We start from the raw sequence: 19,277 nt of genomic DNA on the forward strand, positions 1-19,277 counted from the left end.
TCAGTCCTGAAGACAAGTCCTAGGTTCAAATTTGACCTCAGATACTTCTTAGCTGTGACACAAGGCAAGTCTCTTAATCTTAATTGCTTAGCCTTTACCTCTCTTCTGCCTTGGAACCAATACTATTAGTATTTTTACTAGTATTTAGTATTAATTTTAAAACAGAAAGTAAAGGTTTACAAAATAGATTCTTGAATGCCATGCTAAGAAGTTTGGGATTTATTCTGTAGTCCACAGGGAGCCTCTGATAATTTTAGTGGGAGAGTAACTTAATTGGAGCTTTGCTTTAGGAAAACCAACCTAGCAAACCAAGTGCAGATGGATCAGGGGGAAGAAGAGATTAGAGGCAGAGAGACCAATCAGATGCTATTGCAGTAGTCCAGGTGAAAAGTTATGAGGCTGTTAACCAGCTGAGGAATAGAGGGAGCACAGAAAGGGGGTGTTAGAGAGAAGCACAATCATGGAGGTCATAGTAAGAAAAGAGCCCAAGATAACTCCACGATTTTGATTCTGGGTTTCTAATTACTGACATTTACAGTGTGTTTTTGGGTGTCACACGGTTCTTTACATTATCTTGTTTGATCTTCAAGACAACCCAATAAGGCTGGTACTATTGGCCCCGTTTTCCAGATGAGACTCAGAAAAAGTGAAGTGACTTGATTATGGCTATCAAGCTGGATCTGTAGTCTTCCTGATTCCAAGTTCAGCATTCTTTGCATTATATGATGCTCTTTCTGTTGAAGTAGAAGAATTTCTTCTGTATTAATCTCTTAACAAAAACAAGAAAGAGAAAAGCCCTGGGGTTATACCAGATGGTGGGGGTGGAACAAAGGTGGTCCAGAGGAAATGCTCTGTTTTCTCTTTTTTATTCCTGAATAACCCCATCTGAGATCCTTCTTATTTCTGCCCAGTTTGTAGCACTCCACCGGTCAACATGAAAGTTCATCCAGTAAATCGGACAGCCTTACTGGTGACCTGGAGCCAGCCGGAGACCATCTACCACCCTCCACTTATGAATTATATGATCTCCTACAGCTGGACAAAAAACGAGGATGAAAAGGAAAAGACATTTACCAAGGATAGCGACAAAGACTTGGTAAAGCCATGGCATCATGGCTGCCATCTTTATTTCCCCATCCACTCATGGGGTACTTTGTCCTCACTGGATGAGGAAGGCATTAATCCAAGGGACATTGCCCATGAAACCCTAGACTCTATTCACCTCACTTCTAACTGCCCTGGTCAAAAATAGAGAAATGATGGCAAAGCTAATTAGTGGGGCCACCAAAGCCACAGATTTCTTATCAGGGGCTCAGATTAGGACCTTTACTTTTTAAAACCCTTTTATTCCAAGACTAACACTGAACATCCAGCAACCAACTAGACTTGCTTAGTAACCACTTATATTTAGATTAATTTAAATAATTATAAATCTACTTTTTTAATGACTCTTTAAAAACCTATTTTATTGGTGCATTCATTATCACCTGAATTTCTTCTTTTATGGGGTATAGTTACTATTCACATAGCTCTAAGGTCATCTAATTCCAATATTAAATAAATTATTTCCAACAATTGGCAAAGAAGGAGTCTTGTTAAACTCCTTTCATGAAACAAATATGGTACCAATTTCTTTGTACACCTTGTATTGTGTGATACAGTTGGGGAAAGAATAATGGTTTTGGAGCAAGGCACCTGGGTTCAAATCTTGGCTTTGCTACTTATTACCAGAATGACCTTGAACAAATTTACAGTTTTCCCATTTCTTAAATGATGAAGTTGGGTCAAATGGCCCCTGAGGTCCATTTTAGCTTGAAAATGATGATCCTCTGACCTCTTAGTATTAATTATATGCTCGTATTTCCCCATGTGAATGGGTGACAATCAATTTAATCATGTTCCTGTGTAACATAATTATGTGCCTTTTAAAATTCTCTTCCATAAAATCAGGGGTAGAGAGAGGTTCAGAAGCCATGTTAATCTTAGAAGTGCTAGTCCTGAAGGGAGGTGCACATATCTAGACATGGGAATACAAAATGGCAGTGGTAGAACAAGCCTTGCCACCTTATCTATCCTACATGATACTGATGGTTCAGTGAGAAGAACAGTGTATTTGGAGTAAATGAGCTCCCTAATCCCTTTCAGCTGATTGGTAGCCAGTGGAAAGGATGATCCATTTTCCTGCTGATTTTAGAACCACAAGATCTGAGATCTAATCCCAGCTCTTCCACCTTTCTACCTGGGGAGCCTTGAATATGATTCATTTCATCTCTCTTATCTCAGTTTCCTCAACTCTAAGTTGAAGAGTTTGGCCTAAATGGCCTTGAAGGCCCCCTTCCACTCTAAACCATTAGGTATTCAACTTTTCTAGGCTTCTGTTTCTCTACCTGCAAAATGAGAGGGGACTGGAATAGAGAGCTTCTAAGGTTCCCATCCTCTCCTATCTCAGTTTCCTCATATGTAACAAAGAATTTTGGCTAGATGACCTCTAGAGCCTTTTTTCAACTCTATATGTAAGGTCCTATAATCTTATGAGAGATGAATGTACAAGAAAAGCATGATCTGTCCTGAGATAATAATGAATATTCAGGAAGAAGCAGCCTGGAGAACCCCTGCAGCTGACTTTGTCCCACATATGCCCATCTCCCTCTAAAGCCCAGAATAAAGCAGAATAGCCGCCATCTTCCAAGAAGCCATGGCCCTTCAGTCCTGGAGAAATCCAGGCCTGCAGAGGAACATTTAAGACGCCCCCTCCTCCTTCCCACCAAGCCTTCCACTTGTGTTCATCTTCCAAAGTCGTTGGCCAAAGAATCAATGTGACATATTCTGGTTTCAAAGGCTTCACTTATTGTTAATCAAAGGCAGCCTTTGGAATAATGAAATCAGTAATTGTGTATGCCCATGAAAAATGCAATAGCTCAGAGTGAAATTCTTAATGACTGTTATCATTTTCCCCCCTTTTTCAAATACATAGTCCTCTGGGCTCATTCAATCAGTTATAGAATAATACTTTTCTTATTTCTTTAGATGAAGATTCCCTTACTTCATTTCCATTTATATCTTCAATTTCCCCCACTAGACGTTGTTATCTGGGTCACATTAGGGAGTGATGAGCTTCATAAAATCAGAGAGGAATCTCTTGAAAGGCACCCAAGGTTATGATGTATTTTAACCTTTCCCTTGTCATAACTGCAAGTCCTTAAGGGATTTTCCTCTGTCTGAAGTAAAGATGGCTCGTATTAATCAGCAGAAACTATCGAGGCACTTGGATAGCTTCTCATTCTGGGCAGAAAAATAATTAAACGGGCTGTGATGAATAGATAGATACAGGCTATAAATGCATCCTAGTAAATCCCTGCTTGGGGTCATGGGGGCTTTACTCTGAAAGGGAAAATAGGGTCAGAGGTCAAGAGAATCAGTCATGGATTCATCCCAAAAGAGAAGGAATGGAAGAAAGAATATGTTTTGAGAGCACATTTTTCACCCACATTTTCATTATTATCTTATTTGGGATAGATGGAATTAATTTTTCCTACCCTCAAAAAAGGCAGATTATGGCCTTAGTGATAGTTGAGCTATATCCTTCAAGATTCATTAGATTAGGGAGTAGCTAGGTGGCTCAGCAGATTGAAAGCTAGACTTAGAGACAGGAGGTCTTGGGTTCAAATCTGATCTCAGATATTTCCCAGCTATGTAACTTGCTCTGGACAAGTGACTTAATCCCCATTGTTTAGCCATACCTCTCTTCTGCCTTGGAACCAATGCAGAGTATTAATTCTAAGATGGTAGGATAGGGTTAAAAAAATAAAAAGAGTCATTAAATTGCTGCGAAAATGTCTTAAGGTGGCCTCTCCTAGCAAGATGATTCATTACTGCAATTAGTGGAGTTTGAGGTAGAAAACAATATGGTGCCCCATGTACGTTTTCTACAAAACCAGAGTTTATTGACAGAGAGCTCAAAGGGAACTTGGAGGACTTAGAATTCAATCTCATTATTTCATGCAAAAGGGAAGTAAGACCAGGGAAAATGAAATGACTTACAGAAAGTCATACAGGTCGTTTTATATCAGAGGCATGATTTGAACCCAAGTCTCTCTGACTCAAGAGCCAATACACTCCTTCGGTGCATTGTACCAGATGTCCCCTTGAAAAATCCAGAGGTTGAGTTGATGCTTAGCCCAAGCCATTGATCTTTGCATATGTCAGGAGGAGAAGAGATAAAATCCATCATCAGGGACTTTATAATAGTATTTGTTATGGCTTTAAATGACCCTATTTCCCCACAAAAATAATATTTTTGCATCTTTCTTTTTTCCCCTTTAATTTTCCAATTGACTCCATAGTCTGGTAGTAGGTCAAGTGGTAACTGATTCTCCTTGGAAACAAATGATCTTTTGACGACCAGACTGTGAGAGTAGATACGGATCCATACTCAAAGCCTAGGAAACCTAGTTTCAAGACCTCACTCTGAAAAAACAACTGGCGCTGTGGCCCAGAACAAGATACTTAATGTCTTAAGGGCCCCAACAGACTCTTTAAAGCTCTCATCAGGCTAAACTGGTGAAGACAATCCCTTCACTGGGAGTTCTGTCACCCGGTGGATTCCCAGGTCTGAACCCTCCATCTTGGTCAAGAAGAAACAGAGCTGGTTGAATTCCTCTTGAACAATGCCTAAGGCAGTGTACTAACCTTTTGGGGTAGCATGGGATTTTTTTGGTTGGGGAAGGAAGGGAACAAAATGATGTTTTTCTCTAAAACAAACTAACTTCTGTCTTTTTCTTGAAAATGCAGAAAGCCATCATTAGCCATGTTTCACCCGATAGCCTTTATCTCTTCAGAGTTCAGGCTATATGCAGAAATGACATGCGCAGCGATTTTAGCCAAACAATGTTGTTTCAAGGTAAAGTATATACTTCTTTTGGTGGGCAATATTGATTCCTCTCCTTTTTCCTCTCTCCTTTATTTATCATCTTCCTAACCTGTCGAGATCTATAGGCAAAGGACTATTATTAGTTGCTTCACGAATTGTTTTCCTAATCAGGGTAAATGTTAGATAGTTATATTCAGTCTTAAAACACAAAAGCAAAATTCTAATACGCGCTAGCTATCTTGTAACTACAATATTGTGTGAATCAGAAGATTGAAGGAGGAGATCAAGGTTTTTTCCAGTCTAGAGAGCTAAAGATTTAGGCATTTTAATCCATAAATGGATTATGACCATTTGTGGCCATATCACCCGTTCCACTTAAAGCCTGTCATTCTTATCACCATCTTGGACTTTCCTTCAGAATTCTTGGGTGATTTGGTTTGCAGCTATCTCAGGAACATCTGGACAGAGAAACCCATCAAGTGTGTTTTGGGCATCTTTATTTGGATTTTTATATTTTCTGTTTGTCTCCAGCACATAGTAAGCACTTAATAAATGATTTTTCATTCACTCATTCAAAGTTCAAATTTCTGACATTTTTAACTCTCAAGCAAAGAGTCGGCATTTAGCTCTAATTATTCAGGCCCTCAATGACTGCTGGAATTAGTTCCCATTGACTCAGAACCATTCATTAGACACTACGGATGCTCCGTGTTCTTACGATTCCTCATAACTGAAGCGCCGAAGGTATATTACTCCCTCCATTTCCCCCCACACCTCCAAAAAGACCCATCCTCTCCAGAGCATCCATTTTTTCTTTTGACAAGTGTTGGTGAATGCTGGCTTTATCACAGTTCTCAGTATGGTCCCCAAATCCTATAAAAGAATCAGAAAACATCATAGCCGCATGGAACCAAAAATCTTGACAAAAGAAAAAGGACTCCACGTGAAGAAACAAGCACTGAATGAATGTTTACTTTTTGTGAAACTCTGTGGGAGAATGATAACAAGTCGTTTATAGCTTCCAAAATGCAAGCTACTATTCTTTTGGTATGGTTCTGGGCCATGGTCAGGAAAGACAGCAGTAATTCTTGGACCAAGTCAGACCAGGCCCAGTCAACTTTTCCAATAACTCCCCAAGGACCAGTGATCTATAAAGAAGCATTTAATATTTAAATATTCCATGTTAATGTTAACATTTATCTTACCCTTCCATTCAAACTAATTGGAATGAGCTGGGCTGCCTTGTTTCATAAATAAATCAGCCTTGCTGGAATCTACCAGTGCCATAAATGAGTTGGCTCCCTTCCACCCAGAGCAATTGGATTGCAGGCTGGGCCCTCATCTGTGCCCGGCGAACGGGAGAGAAGGAGGCCAAAGTCAGAGGCGTCTGGGACCAGGGCTCGGGAACTTTAGAGACATAAATCATTATTAGGTCTCCCAGGTGCTCAGACCAAGAATTTGGAATCTGCAGAACTGCCTTTTCAGATTAATCGGCCACCGTGATCTTTGGCTTCTGTGTAAGGTTTGAAAAATTAAATGTTTGCAATATAACGTAATCCAAAAGGCCTTGTCAGCAATAAATTTGAAGTCAGGAATATTTTAAGTCATAGGACCCAATGATTTGTGGGAAATCACTTTTTTTTCCTTTCAAGCACTTTGTGTGATCCTCTAAACGGACTCATCTCTAACCATAGATTCTTAATGTGTTTATTTTTGGTTAATTTCTAAAACCATATTGCACATAGATAAGCAAACACTATAGGAAACTTGACCTGCCATCAAAATGGCTTTTGCATCCATCCCGCCATCTCCTCCATGGGTACACAAGATGATACAATAAAGGAAGGCACAGCTCTTTCATTCTTGTCCCATGTAAAGGTCTGGAATTTCTTTTCATCCTGGCACTTAGATCAAGAAAGATTTTATTCCATGTTTGTCCATTTTCCCATTTTTTAAGATTCCAAATTATTAGAAACTTTTTGAACCTCAGTGCTAAGCACTAAATGGTTTTGGATTCTAGATGTCTATTTCTAGATGGGCAATATGCTCCCTCCCCCTGCCATGGTCTATTTTGATGACTTGTTGCAACATGGAGTTGGCCCTAGGATTCCAAAGGCAATGCCAGCAGAGTGTAAGCGTTGGCCATCCTTGCCAAGCAGAGAAAACTCTTGAGTACAGTCAGTGACGGGCAGAGGGTTTGTTTTGGCTAAGTTTGAAGAGCCTCAGGACCAGCTTGGTCACAAGGGATGACCTTTCAGCCACATCAGCTCTCCAAGGCTATCCATGGAGTCATGGAGGGATTGTAGACTGTGGTAGAGGAATGACTTACCCTGATGAAAGCACAGCCTCTGAAGTTATTGAAGGAGTGTCACTCTGGGGCCAGGCAGGACAGGGTGAGAATGGGACAGCTGAGGGCTTGTTGGCTAATACTTGAAACCAGGTCATGTTTTTTAGCATTTGAAAGGCTACTTTTTTACCATGTGTGATTTGCATTATTAGGGATTTAAAAGAAAAAGAGGATCTAACTCTTAAGAGTCTGTGCTCAGGGGCAGCTAGGTGACTCAGTGGATAGAGTACCAGACCAAAAGACAGAGAATCCTGGGTTCAAATCTGGTCTCAGAAACTTCCTAGCTGGGTGACCCTGGGCAAGTCACTTAACCCCAATTGCCTTTCCTTACCACTCTTATGCCTTGGAACCAATACTCCATATTCATTCTAAGACAGAAAACAAGCATTTTTTTTAAATCTGTGGTCAGAGCAAATATTTGAGTTTGTTTTACTTTTTTAAGAGAATTTAAATGCATTTTGATTCATAATGTTATGGATTCCAAAATGGTAGAACTTAATGCATACTTGTGGTTTGAGTAAGTTAGAGCCACTGACATGAGATCCTCCTAATGCCTCCTCTTCTTGATATTTCTTCTTTCCCTCTCTTGATTAGCTCTGATTTATCCTCTTTAGTTTGTTTGCACTTAGAGTCATTTGCAAGTTGCCTCCCCTGTGAGGCTGTAAGCTTCTTGAGGGCAGGAACTGTCCCTTCCCTGCCTTTGTAGCCCCAGCATTTCATACAATGCCAGACATATAGGTAGGCACTTAATAAATGTTCACTGACTGACTGCTAAGAACATTCCCTGTCTCCTCTTTACTCACCCCTCTAGTTTTAAATTTGTTCTGATAGGAAAATCAGCGTTCTCCTTTTTAAATTTAAATCCAATTCCTCCTACGTGGTTTTCTCTGGAGATCAGAAGAGTTAGCATCTCCTTATGAAAACTCTAATCAAATGTACTCTTTCTCTTCAGCCTTTGCTTTCCTTTAGGCTACATGAGCATCCCCCTCATCCCAGACTTTGATGTCTCTTCTTAGAGTTCTCTGTTTTGTTCTTTAGCAAATTCGGTTGGTTTCCATTGGACTCTCTCCAGAAAGTCCTTTTCATTGCACTCCAAGGAGTTGTTCTCCTTTCCTTGTATCCTTAGCACTTAGCCCAGTGACTGGCCCATGGAAGGCACTTCATAAATGGCTCGTTGACTTATTTGACTTTAGCATTAATATTCTTCCAAAGTGTATATGTTACCCCAAATCATCAAAGTAAAACTGAATCCATTGGGTCACTTCTAAATGCCTCTCATCACTCTCAGTGGCCAGTCAGAGACACTGTAATTGTTTTCAAGAGAGGGAGCTCATTAATCCAAAGTGGGCAAGATTGTCATGACCAAGATGGCGACCTTGCTGGTGGCCATATCACATCTTCAGCCTGAAGAGAAGATTGCAGGGAGAATATCTGATGGCCTCCTACATATCATTCATTTCAACTCAAAGCATTTATCCAGTGTTTGCTATGTGTCAGGCACAGTACTAGGCACTGGTGGTACAAAGGCAAAAGCAAAATAGCCACTGCTCCCAGGGAGCTTATATTTCACTAAGAAGTCAAATAGTAAGTAATACAAGTGCCAAGTAATACAGTGCCAGGAAAATTAAGGAGGAAGTATTAATAGTTGGAGATCAGAGGAGGTTTGAAAGAGGGGGTGGCCCATACATTATTCCTCATAGGAGGCCATGGATTTTGAGAGGTACAGGGGAGGGACCAAAGCAAATACAAGGAGGCAGACGATGGAGCATCAAGGTATGGATGCAGCTTTTAGTCCAATTTGGATGGACCATCAGATGTGCAAGGAAGAATATTATAAAATGAGGAAGCCCAATGGCAGAGGATCAAGAGATACTATTAGCTCTGTAAGAGTGAGAATCATGCCTTGCTTTTTTGGGGTATCTATGTCTCATTGCCCAGCACATAAGTAGGTCTTTCATAAATGCTAGGCATTTGGTTTTGGACCTTAAGTCCAGCTAAAATGTTTGTAAAAGACTCATTCTCTTTGGCCCCCAGATGTCAAGTCTGTGAGAATGAGGTGATAGGTGCAAAAGACCAGATGTCCTCATTCAGTTCAATTCAAATTGTACTTATTAAGCACCTACTGAGCACCAGGAATCATCCCAGGCACTGGACATACAAAACCAAAAATTAGAACAGTGCCTGGCCTCAAGGAGCTTATCTTCTACTCCAGATCAGGAGATTTCCCACCAGTTAAAGTTGATGAAAACTTCCTAAGAGTTAAGGACAGGGATGTGCTGGTGCCAGTTCAAATGAATTCACAGAAGAAACGTGTTCGTTTTTTTATGTGAGCATTTAGACTTTGGAATAACAAATGTGACACATCAGAGTACGATTTATTTAGCGTTGCTTATTTAGATTTTCAAAAGGATGGAGACAATTTTAATAATGCAGATTAAACATTAATATATGCCCTAAGCACATTTTTTTTCCTGAGAGCTGGGTGTTAAACATGTATCAACACACCATCGATGAAGGCTATGCTAACATGGAATTCAAGAGATAATGGAGGATAGAAGAAACCGGCGTACTGCAGTCAATGGAGTCACGAAGAATCAGACCTGACCGAGTGACTCAATAACCAAACATGAAATTAGCCAAGTCTGGGAGATATTAAGTTTGAGGGCATTGAAGGGTCTGGGGGGGGGCAATATTACCACTTTAACGGTTCAGGTGCTGGTTGCTCCCTGCCTACCTTGAGAGTATGATCACAGGAAACCAGACCTTTGGGGAACCTTTCTTACTACTGATACCTAAACACCAAACTCAGTAAAAAGAAAGGAAGTTACCCACACCTGCTCATATCAGAGAGAAAAATACAGGCTAGCTCAGGGCCATCTTTTAGCAACTAGTGGTCAGAGGGATTTTGTTTTCTACTTTCTTAATTTACAAGAGAAAGAAATAAAGGGGAGGGAGGGAGGGAGAGAGAGAAACGGAGGGAGAGAGGAAGAAAAAGGAAGGAAGGAAGGAAGGAAGGAAGGAAGGAAGGAAGGAAGGAAGGAAGGAAGGAAAGAAAGAAAAAGAAAGAAAGAAAGAAAGAAAGAAAGAAAGAAAGAAAGAAAGAAAGAAAGAAAGAAAGAAAGAAAGAAAGAAAGAAAGAAAGAAAGAAAGAAAGAAAGAAAGAAAAACTTTCTTCTGTATTGTATCACTGGCATGGAGTGATTTTCCCTTTCCTCATTTCCATGGCTAGAATATTCAAAATGAATGGAAGGGTTGTAGAAAACCCCCAAATAAGCCACTGCTTCCAAGACAAATCATTCAGAATTTTAAGGACCTACTATGTGCCTGGCCTTCTGCACATGCTGAGTGTGACAGGATCATTAGCACTTCTGCTCATTGTCAGTGCTGGCCATGTGTGTGTAAGATCCTGATTTTTGTTTGTTTTGGGGTTTTTTTTCCTATTAACTATCCCAAAATGCCCAGCTTCTTAATTGCAACAATAATAAAATGTTTCTTGTAAATAAGCAGCCCAAGCCTATAGTTTCAGGGTTGGCTGTGGAATTGCTTAAAGAAAACGGTCTTGAAATGCACTTTCTTTTTCCCCCTCTAGCCAATACCACTCGAATATTCCAAGGGACCCGAATTGTTAAAACTGGAGTGGTAAGTAATGAATTTCTTTTTTCAATCTCATTTGCCCGCAGTTTGAGCAACGACCACCAGGTGGCAGCAGTTAGTCGCTAAACTCTTCTATGAAGGTGCCTTGGCTCCAGCTTCCCGTGAAAGCACCAGTTCATTCAGCTAGCCCAAACCTGGCCCTATGTTTCATTCCTTAGAATTGATGCCGCTTCACTAGCCATTGTAGAAAGAGGTAGCCCAAGGGGTGCCCCATTTGGTGTGCAAGGACCCGGAAACATTTGTAGTCTGACCAGGCTCAGTGCCGTGCAGGGCGATCCTTTTGCCTCAGTTTCCTCTTCTGGAAAAAGGCATCGGTTTGGCTCAGTCACCTCCGAGGCTCCTTCCAGCTCTGTATTTCTCCTCCTCTCCCCAGGAGCTGCAGCAATAACCTTGCTTTATACACCTTTATAAGCTTTTAAATTCTACGGCTCTATTAAACACTTAAATTGTTAATGAAATCATAGAATTTTAGGACCGGCAGGAGCCTTCTCATCCATAAAAGAAGAGGGTGGGAGGGGCCACACCAAACCTCCTGTGACTCTGGGGCATCTGGGGGAGGCAGAGGGTAGAGTGCCAAGCCTGAAGCTGACCTGAGACCCATAGGAGCCCCAAGCAAGTCCTGCAACCCTGTTTGCCTCAGTTTTCTTCTCTGTCAAGTGAACTGGAGAAGGACATAGCAAGCCTTCCCCGCTGATCTTTGCCCAGAAAATTCCAAATGAGGTCACAAAGAGTCAGACTAAACAGAGCAAATTCTGATTCACATCCAAGTATTTGACATTGTGAATTCTAATTTATTCTAATTTATACTAATATTGCATTATTATATATATGCATATATGTGTAATGCAATATATTATTATACAAATAACAGTCCCCATTTATGCAGGGCTTTGAGCTTTAGAAAATCCTTAACCTGTATTAACTCATTGGATCTTCGCCACAAGCCTCTGAGGTAAAAGTGGTAACTGTCCCCATTTTAAAGATGAAGAAAGTAAGACTGAGAGAAGTTAAATGATTGGTCCAAAGCCACACAACTGTTTGCAACAGGACTTGAACTCACATTTTCCTGATTCCAAATCAAACGCTCTAGATACTCTAGCTGCTGCACCATCTAAAGACCAGTTCAATTCGTATTATTCTATATTACAGTAATATCTCAGTCATCCATTCGTGGGTTCGAATCCTGCCTCTGGTGATGGGTGACTTGCCCAAGATCACCCACAAAACAATCTGCTTTCTGGGTTTCCATTTGCTCATCAGTAAAACAAAAGGGTTAGACTAGATGACTTTGTAAATCCCTTCCAACTCCAGAGCTAGGATCCTAAAATCCATTTGACAAAAGTAAATGAGATCAGGGTACCATGGAGAGAGAACTAGGGGAGTTTAATGTTTGCGGTTGTTATTTGATGATGAAGAAGCTACATTTCAGAAAAGCTGTGACCTTTCCACAGTCACCTAACTAGTAGAAATAGCCCCAGTCCTCAGATTTGTCCTACGCCGAGGCACCTCCGAGTCATGTCGCCTCTCTGGGATTCAAGGACCTCCTTTTTTAAATGAAGAGGCTAGACTAGTGCAGGAGCTCCAGAATTAGGATCTGAGAACTCCCCACAATCCTTTGAGGGGGTCTACAAGGTCAAGATTCTTTCCTAATAATACTAAGATGTTTCCATGTCAAATATGGTAAATCGTGATAGAGATACTCCCAGAAACACAAGCTCACTGAGGTCCTCGATAACTAAGAGGAGGATAAAAGAGTCCTGAGACCCGGATGTTAGAGGACCAGTGGGGTGGGTGATCTCTGGGAGACCTCCTGATGTTAGTGTTCTAGGAGGCAGGCTGAACTGTCAAGGAACAGAAAATGTTCTTGGTTTATATTTTGACTCATAGAAAAGGTAGATCAGATTCTTGGAAGGGAAAAAATGGTGAGGGGGGACAATTGCCCATTTGGCAGGTAGGGGCTCCTGGGACTAGATGATCTCTAAGGTCTTTCTAACTTGAATTCTCTGGATTTAATGTACTATAGAAATAGCATCTATTTTTTAGGCAGAAGAAGGGATTAAACATTTATCAAGTGCCTTCTGGCCGCTAGGCATCGTGCTAAGCACTTTACAAATATTATCCCATTTGATCCCCATAAGATCTCTGCGAGGGAGGTGGTGTATTCTCACCCTCTGACACATGAGGAAGTTGAGGCAAACAAATTAAGGGAATTGGCCAGGATCTTGAAGATAGCATGTTTTCAAGCCTTGATTTGAACTCAGGTCTTTCTGATTTCACTACCAAGCCTAGAAGCAACATGATATAAGGGCTGATGGATGACACATCATGGTGGTGTGACCCTAGTCGAGTCCCTTAACCTCTAGAATACTCTTTAGACGATCTGCTTTGGAGAAGAGGGTGGTACTATGCATTGGAAGAAGGAGTTTCCATAAAAATGAAATTGCAGGTCAAGCTATTATTATTATTATTATCCATCATGGGATTTTAATCGTTGGGAATTGGTAAGAATGAAAAGCCTCCAGTGTGATCTTCCCTGGACCACTTACTGACACTCTCCCGGCTTTGTTTCCTTCTTTGTCCCCTTCCCGAACCCCCCGCGATCCCTTCAAGCCTACAGCTTCTCCCGCTTCCTCTGCCGACATGGCCCCCATCAGCTCCGGCTCTTCCACTTGGACGTCCTCGGGCATCCCCTTCTCCTTCGTGTCGATGGCCACCGGGATGGGTCCGTCCTCGAGCGGGAGCCAGGCGACGGTGGCCTCGGTGGTGACCAGCACGCTGCTGGCCGGCCTCGGCTTCAGCGGCGGCGGCATCTCCTCCTTCCCCAGCACCGTGTGGCCCACCCGCCTCCCGACCGCGGCTTCGGCCAGCAAACAGTCGGCCCGAGCTGTGGTGGCCACCACGGAGGCTTTGTCTTCTCCGGCCCCCGAGGGCGACTCGGCCCTGACCAAGGACGGCGAAGGCGCCGAGGAGGGAGAGAAGGACGAGAAGAGCGAGAGCGAGGACGGCGAAAGGGAGCACGAGGAGGAGGGAGAGAAGGACGCCGAAAAGAAGGAAAAGAGCGGCGTGACGCACAGCACCGAGGTCCAGAACAGAACCGAGCCCACCCTGGGGCCGGCCGCTCCGGACCGGACTGTAGAGGAGGACCAAAATGAAACTAGAGCTGGCCCAGAGCCAGAGCCCAGCGTCCTCCCTACAGAGCCGGGTGGCGAGAGAAGGGAGACGGCCGCAGAGCCCAGCGCGGAGCCCGTCGCCTCCACCCAAGTGCCCTCCACGGTCACGGGCCCACAGGACGCGGGAGGCGCTCCGAGGAGACCGGAGACGCCGTCCAAAAAGCCGAGCTCCAGGGGGGACCGATTCCCGGATGATAAATTCATCACTGTGAATCCAGGTAAGGAGACAGAGAGCCCGATCGCCCCCCAAGTGAGGGAGGGGGGTCTAGGAGGGAGGCAGGGTTGGGTTCGGATTCACAGAGGCTGGATTCGAACCCGAATCCTGCTGCCCGCCGCTCCTAAGACCTTGCATAAGTCACAGAATGAGAGTTCCCTGGGCCTGAAGTCAGGAGGACCAGGGTTCAAATCCGGCCCGGCTCTCACTGCTCTTTCGCCTTGGAACCAATACTTGGTGTCAGTTCTGAGACAGAAGGTACTTCTAAACGTAGTGCCTGCCCTGTGCCGAGAGCTTTGCAGTGATTATCGCGTGCATCCTCACAACAATACACGGTAGATCCTAGCGTTCTTGTCCCTTTTTACAGAGGAGGGAACCGAGGCACGCAGGGTTAAGCGATTTACCCAGGGGGACGCAGCTAGTACGTGGCTGAGGCCAGATTCAAGCTCCGTTCTGCCAGACTCCAGGCCTGATGCTCTGTCCTCGGCCCCCAATGTCACCTGCTGGCCTTAGGTTTATCGTCTAAAAACTGAAGGGGATGGAAGAGGCGTCCACAGAGCTCCCGTGACTGTGACTCGGACTGTATTGTGTTATTCTCTGTGCTAAAAGATACTTATACTCCAGTACCAGAGAGACTACCTACGGCGCGGTGGGCAGAGACTGACCTTGGCCTCAGGGAGACCTTTGGCTCTTGCCTTTGACCCATGCCGGTTGGGTGTCCATTAGCCAGTAATTTGACTGTCCAGAGCCTCTAGGCAACTGTCTAAGGCATGGGGGAGGAGCTCTGCAGCCAGTCAGCCCACAAACAAGACCTACTAAGTGCCAGGCACTAAGATATGCACTGGGAATACAAAGCAAGCCAAGACAAAAACAGTTCCTACCCTCCAGGAACTTACATTCTAGTGGGGGAAACAAAGGAAGAAATAACTATGGGGAGAGAGACAGACAGACATAATAAATTGATATGTGATTAATAGATGATAGAATAATTATGGATGATAGACGGATGGATGGATGGACAGATGGACGGATGGACGGACAGACGGATGGATGGATTGACAGATGGTTAGATGGATGGACAGACAGACAGATGGATGTATAGATGATGGATGGATGGATGGATGGATGGATGGATGGATGGAAGGACTGACAAACAGATGGTTGGATGGATGGACAGACAGATGGATGTATTGATGGAAGGATGGATGGATGCATGATGGATGGATGGATGGAAGGACTGACAAACAGATGGTTGGATGGATGGACAGACAGATGGATGTATTGATGGATGGATGATGGATGGATGGATGGAAAGATTGACAAACAGATGGTTGGATGGATGGACAGACAGATGGATGTATTGATGGATGGATGGGTGGATGATGGATGGATGGATGGAAAGATTGACAAACAGATGGTTGGATGGATGGACAGACAGATGGATATATTGATGGATGGATGATGGATGGATGGATGGAAAGATTGACAAACAGATGGTTGGATGGATGGACAAACAGATGGATGTATTGATGGGTGGATGGATGGATGGATGATGGATGGATGACTAGATAATAGATAGATAGATAGATAGATAGATAGATAGATAGATAGATAGATAGATAGATAATAGATCCAGTGAGAGGGTATGTGTGCATGTGTGTATGCAGCATGAGTAGAGGGTAGCAGGAGGGTCTATATTGGGGGATCCCCATACAGATGAAACTATGGCTCTGGACCCACACCAGTTCTTACCTTTAGCAGTTTACCTTTTGTCTTTTAGACCAGTGTACTGGCATCTCTCCTCTGCCATCAGATAACCTGCCTTTACAAACAGAGAAAAACTATGAAGCAAAACTGAGAAAGTAGCCGTATCTGACAGTGTCTACATGGTCAACATTCTCTCCCCACTCTGTCCTCCTGCCTATAACTTGTTCTGCTGGGAAGAGCTTCCTCCTCTGTCCTCCTGATCTCAGATTGTTCACTTTGTAGCTGCCTTTAGCTACATCCTAGTAGCCACCTTTGGGCAGCATCTGCCTTTGCACTTACGACTGATCATCATGGATTATGTATTGGTTCTGCTGATTCTGATCTTATCTGAATTGTCTCCTCATGATTCTCTAAATTACTATTTGCCATTTCTTATGTCTCAATACCAGGCAACTAGACAACACAGTGAATAGAGTGCTGGGCCTGGAGTTAGGAAGACTCGTCTTTTTTTTTTTTTTTAATTCAAATCTGGCCTCAGATACTTACTAGATGGGTGACCTTGGGCAAGTCACTTAACCTTGTTTCCTCACCTGTAAAACAAAATGGAGAAGGAAATGGTAAACCATTCCAGTCATCTTTGGCAAGAAAACCCCAAACGGGGTTAGGAAGAATTAGATATGACTGAAAAACAACTTTGCAAATGTTTATTTCGTAAGTTGGTAAGCCAAAATGTATTCACCCATTCACCAATTGATGGGCCTCTTTCGTGAGATCTTTGGAATGGAATGAAATAATTTTTGTAATATATGTTGTTAACCTAAAAGCACCACGTAAATATGAGCTGTTATTATTATAATTATTTATCTCCTGTTTTCTGCAGTCAAAAAATGTGGTACTACAAATATTGCTCTTTCAACTTTTTTTTTATTAACAGTAATCCAATTCAAGTTTATTTTGGATCCTTTGGCAATAACATGATCCATGATAGTCCCTTGATAAAATCTCCTTGGTAATGAGCTGTTTAGGGCCTCAAAATAATACTGAACAAACACATAACCATGGAAGGTATTTTTTTTCCCTGACTAAAATCACATTATTTGCCCAAGAAAGAATTCTAGCTGTTCTTATGTTCTGCACAGTTCATGTCCCAATAGCTGGGGCATCAGTTGGCAGAAGCCAGGACTGGGCACTGTAAGGACTGGGTTTCCACTGCCCAGTAAACCAGATAATTATTCTTTTCCTCCCCTGACTCTGCCATTTTTCTATCTCATATAATGGAGCCATCTCATTTTTTTCCATGTGAGTACGAGGGTTGTTATTGTTGTGGCTTGTTGTCTTTTAATAAAAAATCTTTGATTTTGCCAGACTCCAAGATGTTTGGTAACAATTTTTTGCATCAAAGCTGTCGTGGAGTTATAAGAGTGCAAAAAAGAGAGAGAGAGAGAGAGAAGCAACTGGTAAATATTTATTTGCTTTTACACTTGTAAACATTAAAATTCATCAAAAGCTGAGACCTCGTATGTGAAGTTATAACTTAGAATAAATATTCATGCTTTGAGTTACTTTCCTCCTTAAAGCAAGTAATGGTCTAATCTTTTAAAGGCCTTTGAGTGCCCTTCAGCTGTACACCAGCAGCAGAGAAATGGGCAAACACATTCAGTCTAAGACTGAATAAAGGAAGGGGCTTTTAACCCCTTGTGAAGACCAGCTGGCCAGATGAAGGTAGAATTAGAAGAATAATGAGCCATTAAAAATGTCCTTGAAAAAATAGATTAATTTCTGCAAACCCTGGGTACGAAGGTAGCGTTGCTTCAGCATTCAACCTTCAACCTCAATCCCTGACCCAACTCTGCCTCTAAATCTGTGCCATAAAATCATTTGGTTCCATTGACTGGTTGGTACGGTAATGAAGAAAATGTTCCCTTGAAAGCAAGGGAAAAGACTTAAGGAGAGGGATCTTTTTAAACAACTGGATCACTTTTGAAATAATCCAAATCCTGATGGTAACATTCATCCTGGTCTTTGGGAAGCCATGATGGTCCTTTTATTCCACTCGACTGCAAATAATAGCTTGTATTTATAGAGCACTTCAAAATTCACCAAATACTTGACATGTGTCATTTATCCTTGACAACCACCCTGGGAGGAGGTGCTATTGTTACCATCCCTTTTTTTACAGATGAGAAAACTGAGTCTGGATGGTCAAACTCAGGTCTTTATAGAAATTAAGTATCATTGAATCTCAGAGTTGGCAGGGACCCCGGCAACCCTTTGGCCCACCAGCATCCTGAAAAATGATGCCATCTCTAGTGTGCCTGACATGTGGTGACCCGGATGCTGCTTAGAAGCATCCTCCTCCCTCCCAGGACCACCCACTCCATTTATCATCAGGAAAGGTATTTTCCCCCAACATGAAGCTTCCATTCCCTTCTTTACAACTGTAGCTCTTTCTTCTCATGGTTCCTGCTTCTACTCTTTGGGACCAAGCAGAACTCATCTACTTCTTCTTCCTCCTGATATAAACAATAAAATAATGATCATGGCCCCTGAAGGCTTCTTGATTTTTCAGCAAACCCTTGCATGGAATAGCTAACTCTGTCCCTTAGATCAAAGTTGTCATTCAGTCACGCCTGACTCTGCGTGGACCATTCAAGGTTTTCTTGTCAGAGTACTGGAGTGGTTTGCCATTTTGTTTTTCCAACTCATTTGACAGATGAGGAAACTGAGGCAAAAAGGGTGAAGTGACTGACTCAAAGTCACACAGCTAAGAAGGATCTGAGTGCAGATTTGAATTCAGGAAGAACTTCAGACCTGGCACACTATCTGCTGTACCTCCTAGCTACTTATGGTCTGATCCAGACATTTGGTAGAATGTCTTGGACCAAAAGAACAGATTCTAACTAAGGAAATGTGCTGCCCATTTGTATGATGGAGCCTAGCATGGATGTTCCTCTTTGAGACTTCAAAGTAGCTAAAAGCAGGATCCAAAGTCTACAGTATTGAGAAAATCGGTGAGTAGGTCCTCCTGATTATTAACTTTTTCTAGGAAATTAATCTTGTACTGTTTCAGTACAAAGGAATGGAAGCCCTTTGAGGGAAAGGATTTGTCTTGATGTCCACAATGCCCAGCAGATAGTAAGCTCTTTACTGAAGTTTGTGGATTGTGTACAGTTTGGATAGGCATTCTCATCAGAACCATTATTCTGAAAAACAAGAGTCAAGCGCAAGAGAATGCCTAGACACTCATTTGAGAGCTTCTGTCCCCTCCTTTGGCCCAAACCAGTAGAGATATTCATCGAATTTATAGATGCAAAG

The 19,277-nt window shown here is 42.5% G+C and overlaps 1 protein-coding gene across 2 annotated transcripts in view; it reads left to right on the plus strand.

The window, feature by feature from the left end:
• The window catches only part of PTPRG (protein tyrosine phosphatase receptor type G), an 822,458-nt gene that overhangs the window by 678,244 nt on the left and 124,937 nt on the right, over nt 1-19,277 (plus strand). For both annotated transcript variants that reach the window (XM_007499993.3, XM_007499994.3), the window contains exons 9-12: nt 912-1,096; nt 4,792-4,900; nt 10,807-10,856; nt 13,482-14,259. In XM_007499993.3, the coding sequence (XP_007500055.1) occupies nt 912-1,096; nt 4,792-4,900; nt 10,807-10,856; nt 13,482-14,259 (1,122 nt within the window). The remainder of the gene's footprint in view (nt 1-911; nt 1,097-4,791; nt 4,901-10,806; nt 10,857-13,481; nt 14,260-19,277) is intronic.

The sequence above is a fragment of the Monodelphis domestica genome, chromosome 7, assembly GCF_027887165.1.
Source record: "Monodelphis domestica isolate mMonDom1 chromosome 7, mMonDom1.pri, whole genome shotgun sequence".
Classification (NCBI taxonomy): Eukaryota; Metazoa; Chordata; class Mammalia; order Didelphimorphia; family Didelphidae; genus Monodelphis; species Monodelphis domestica.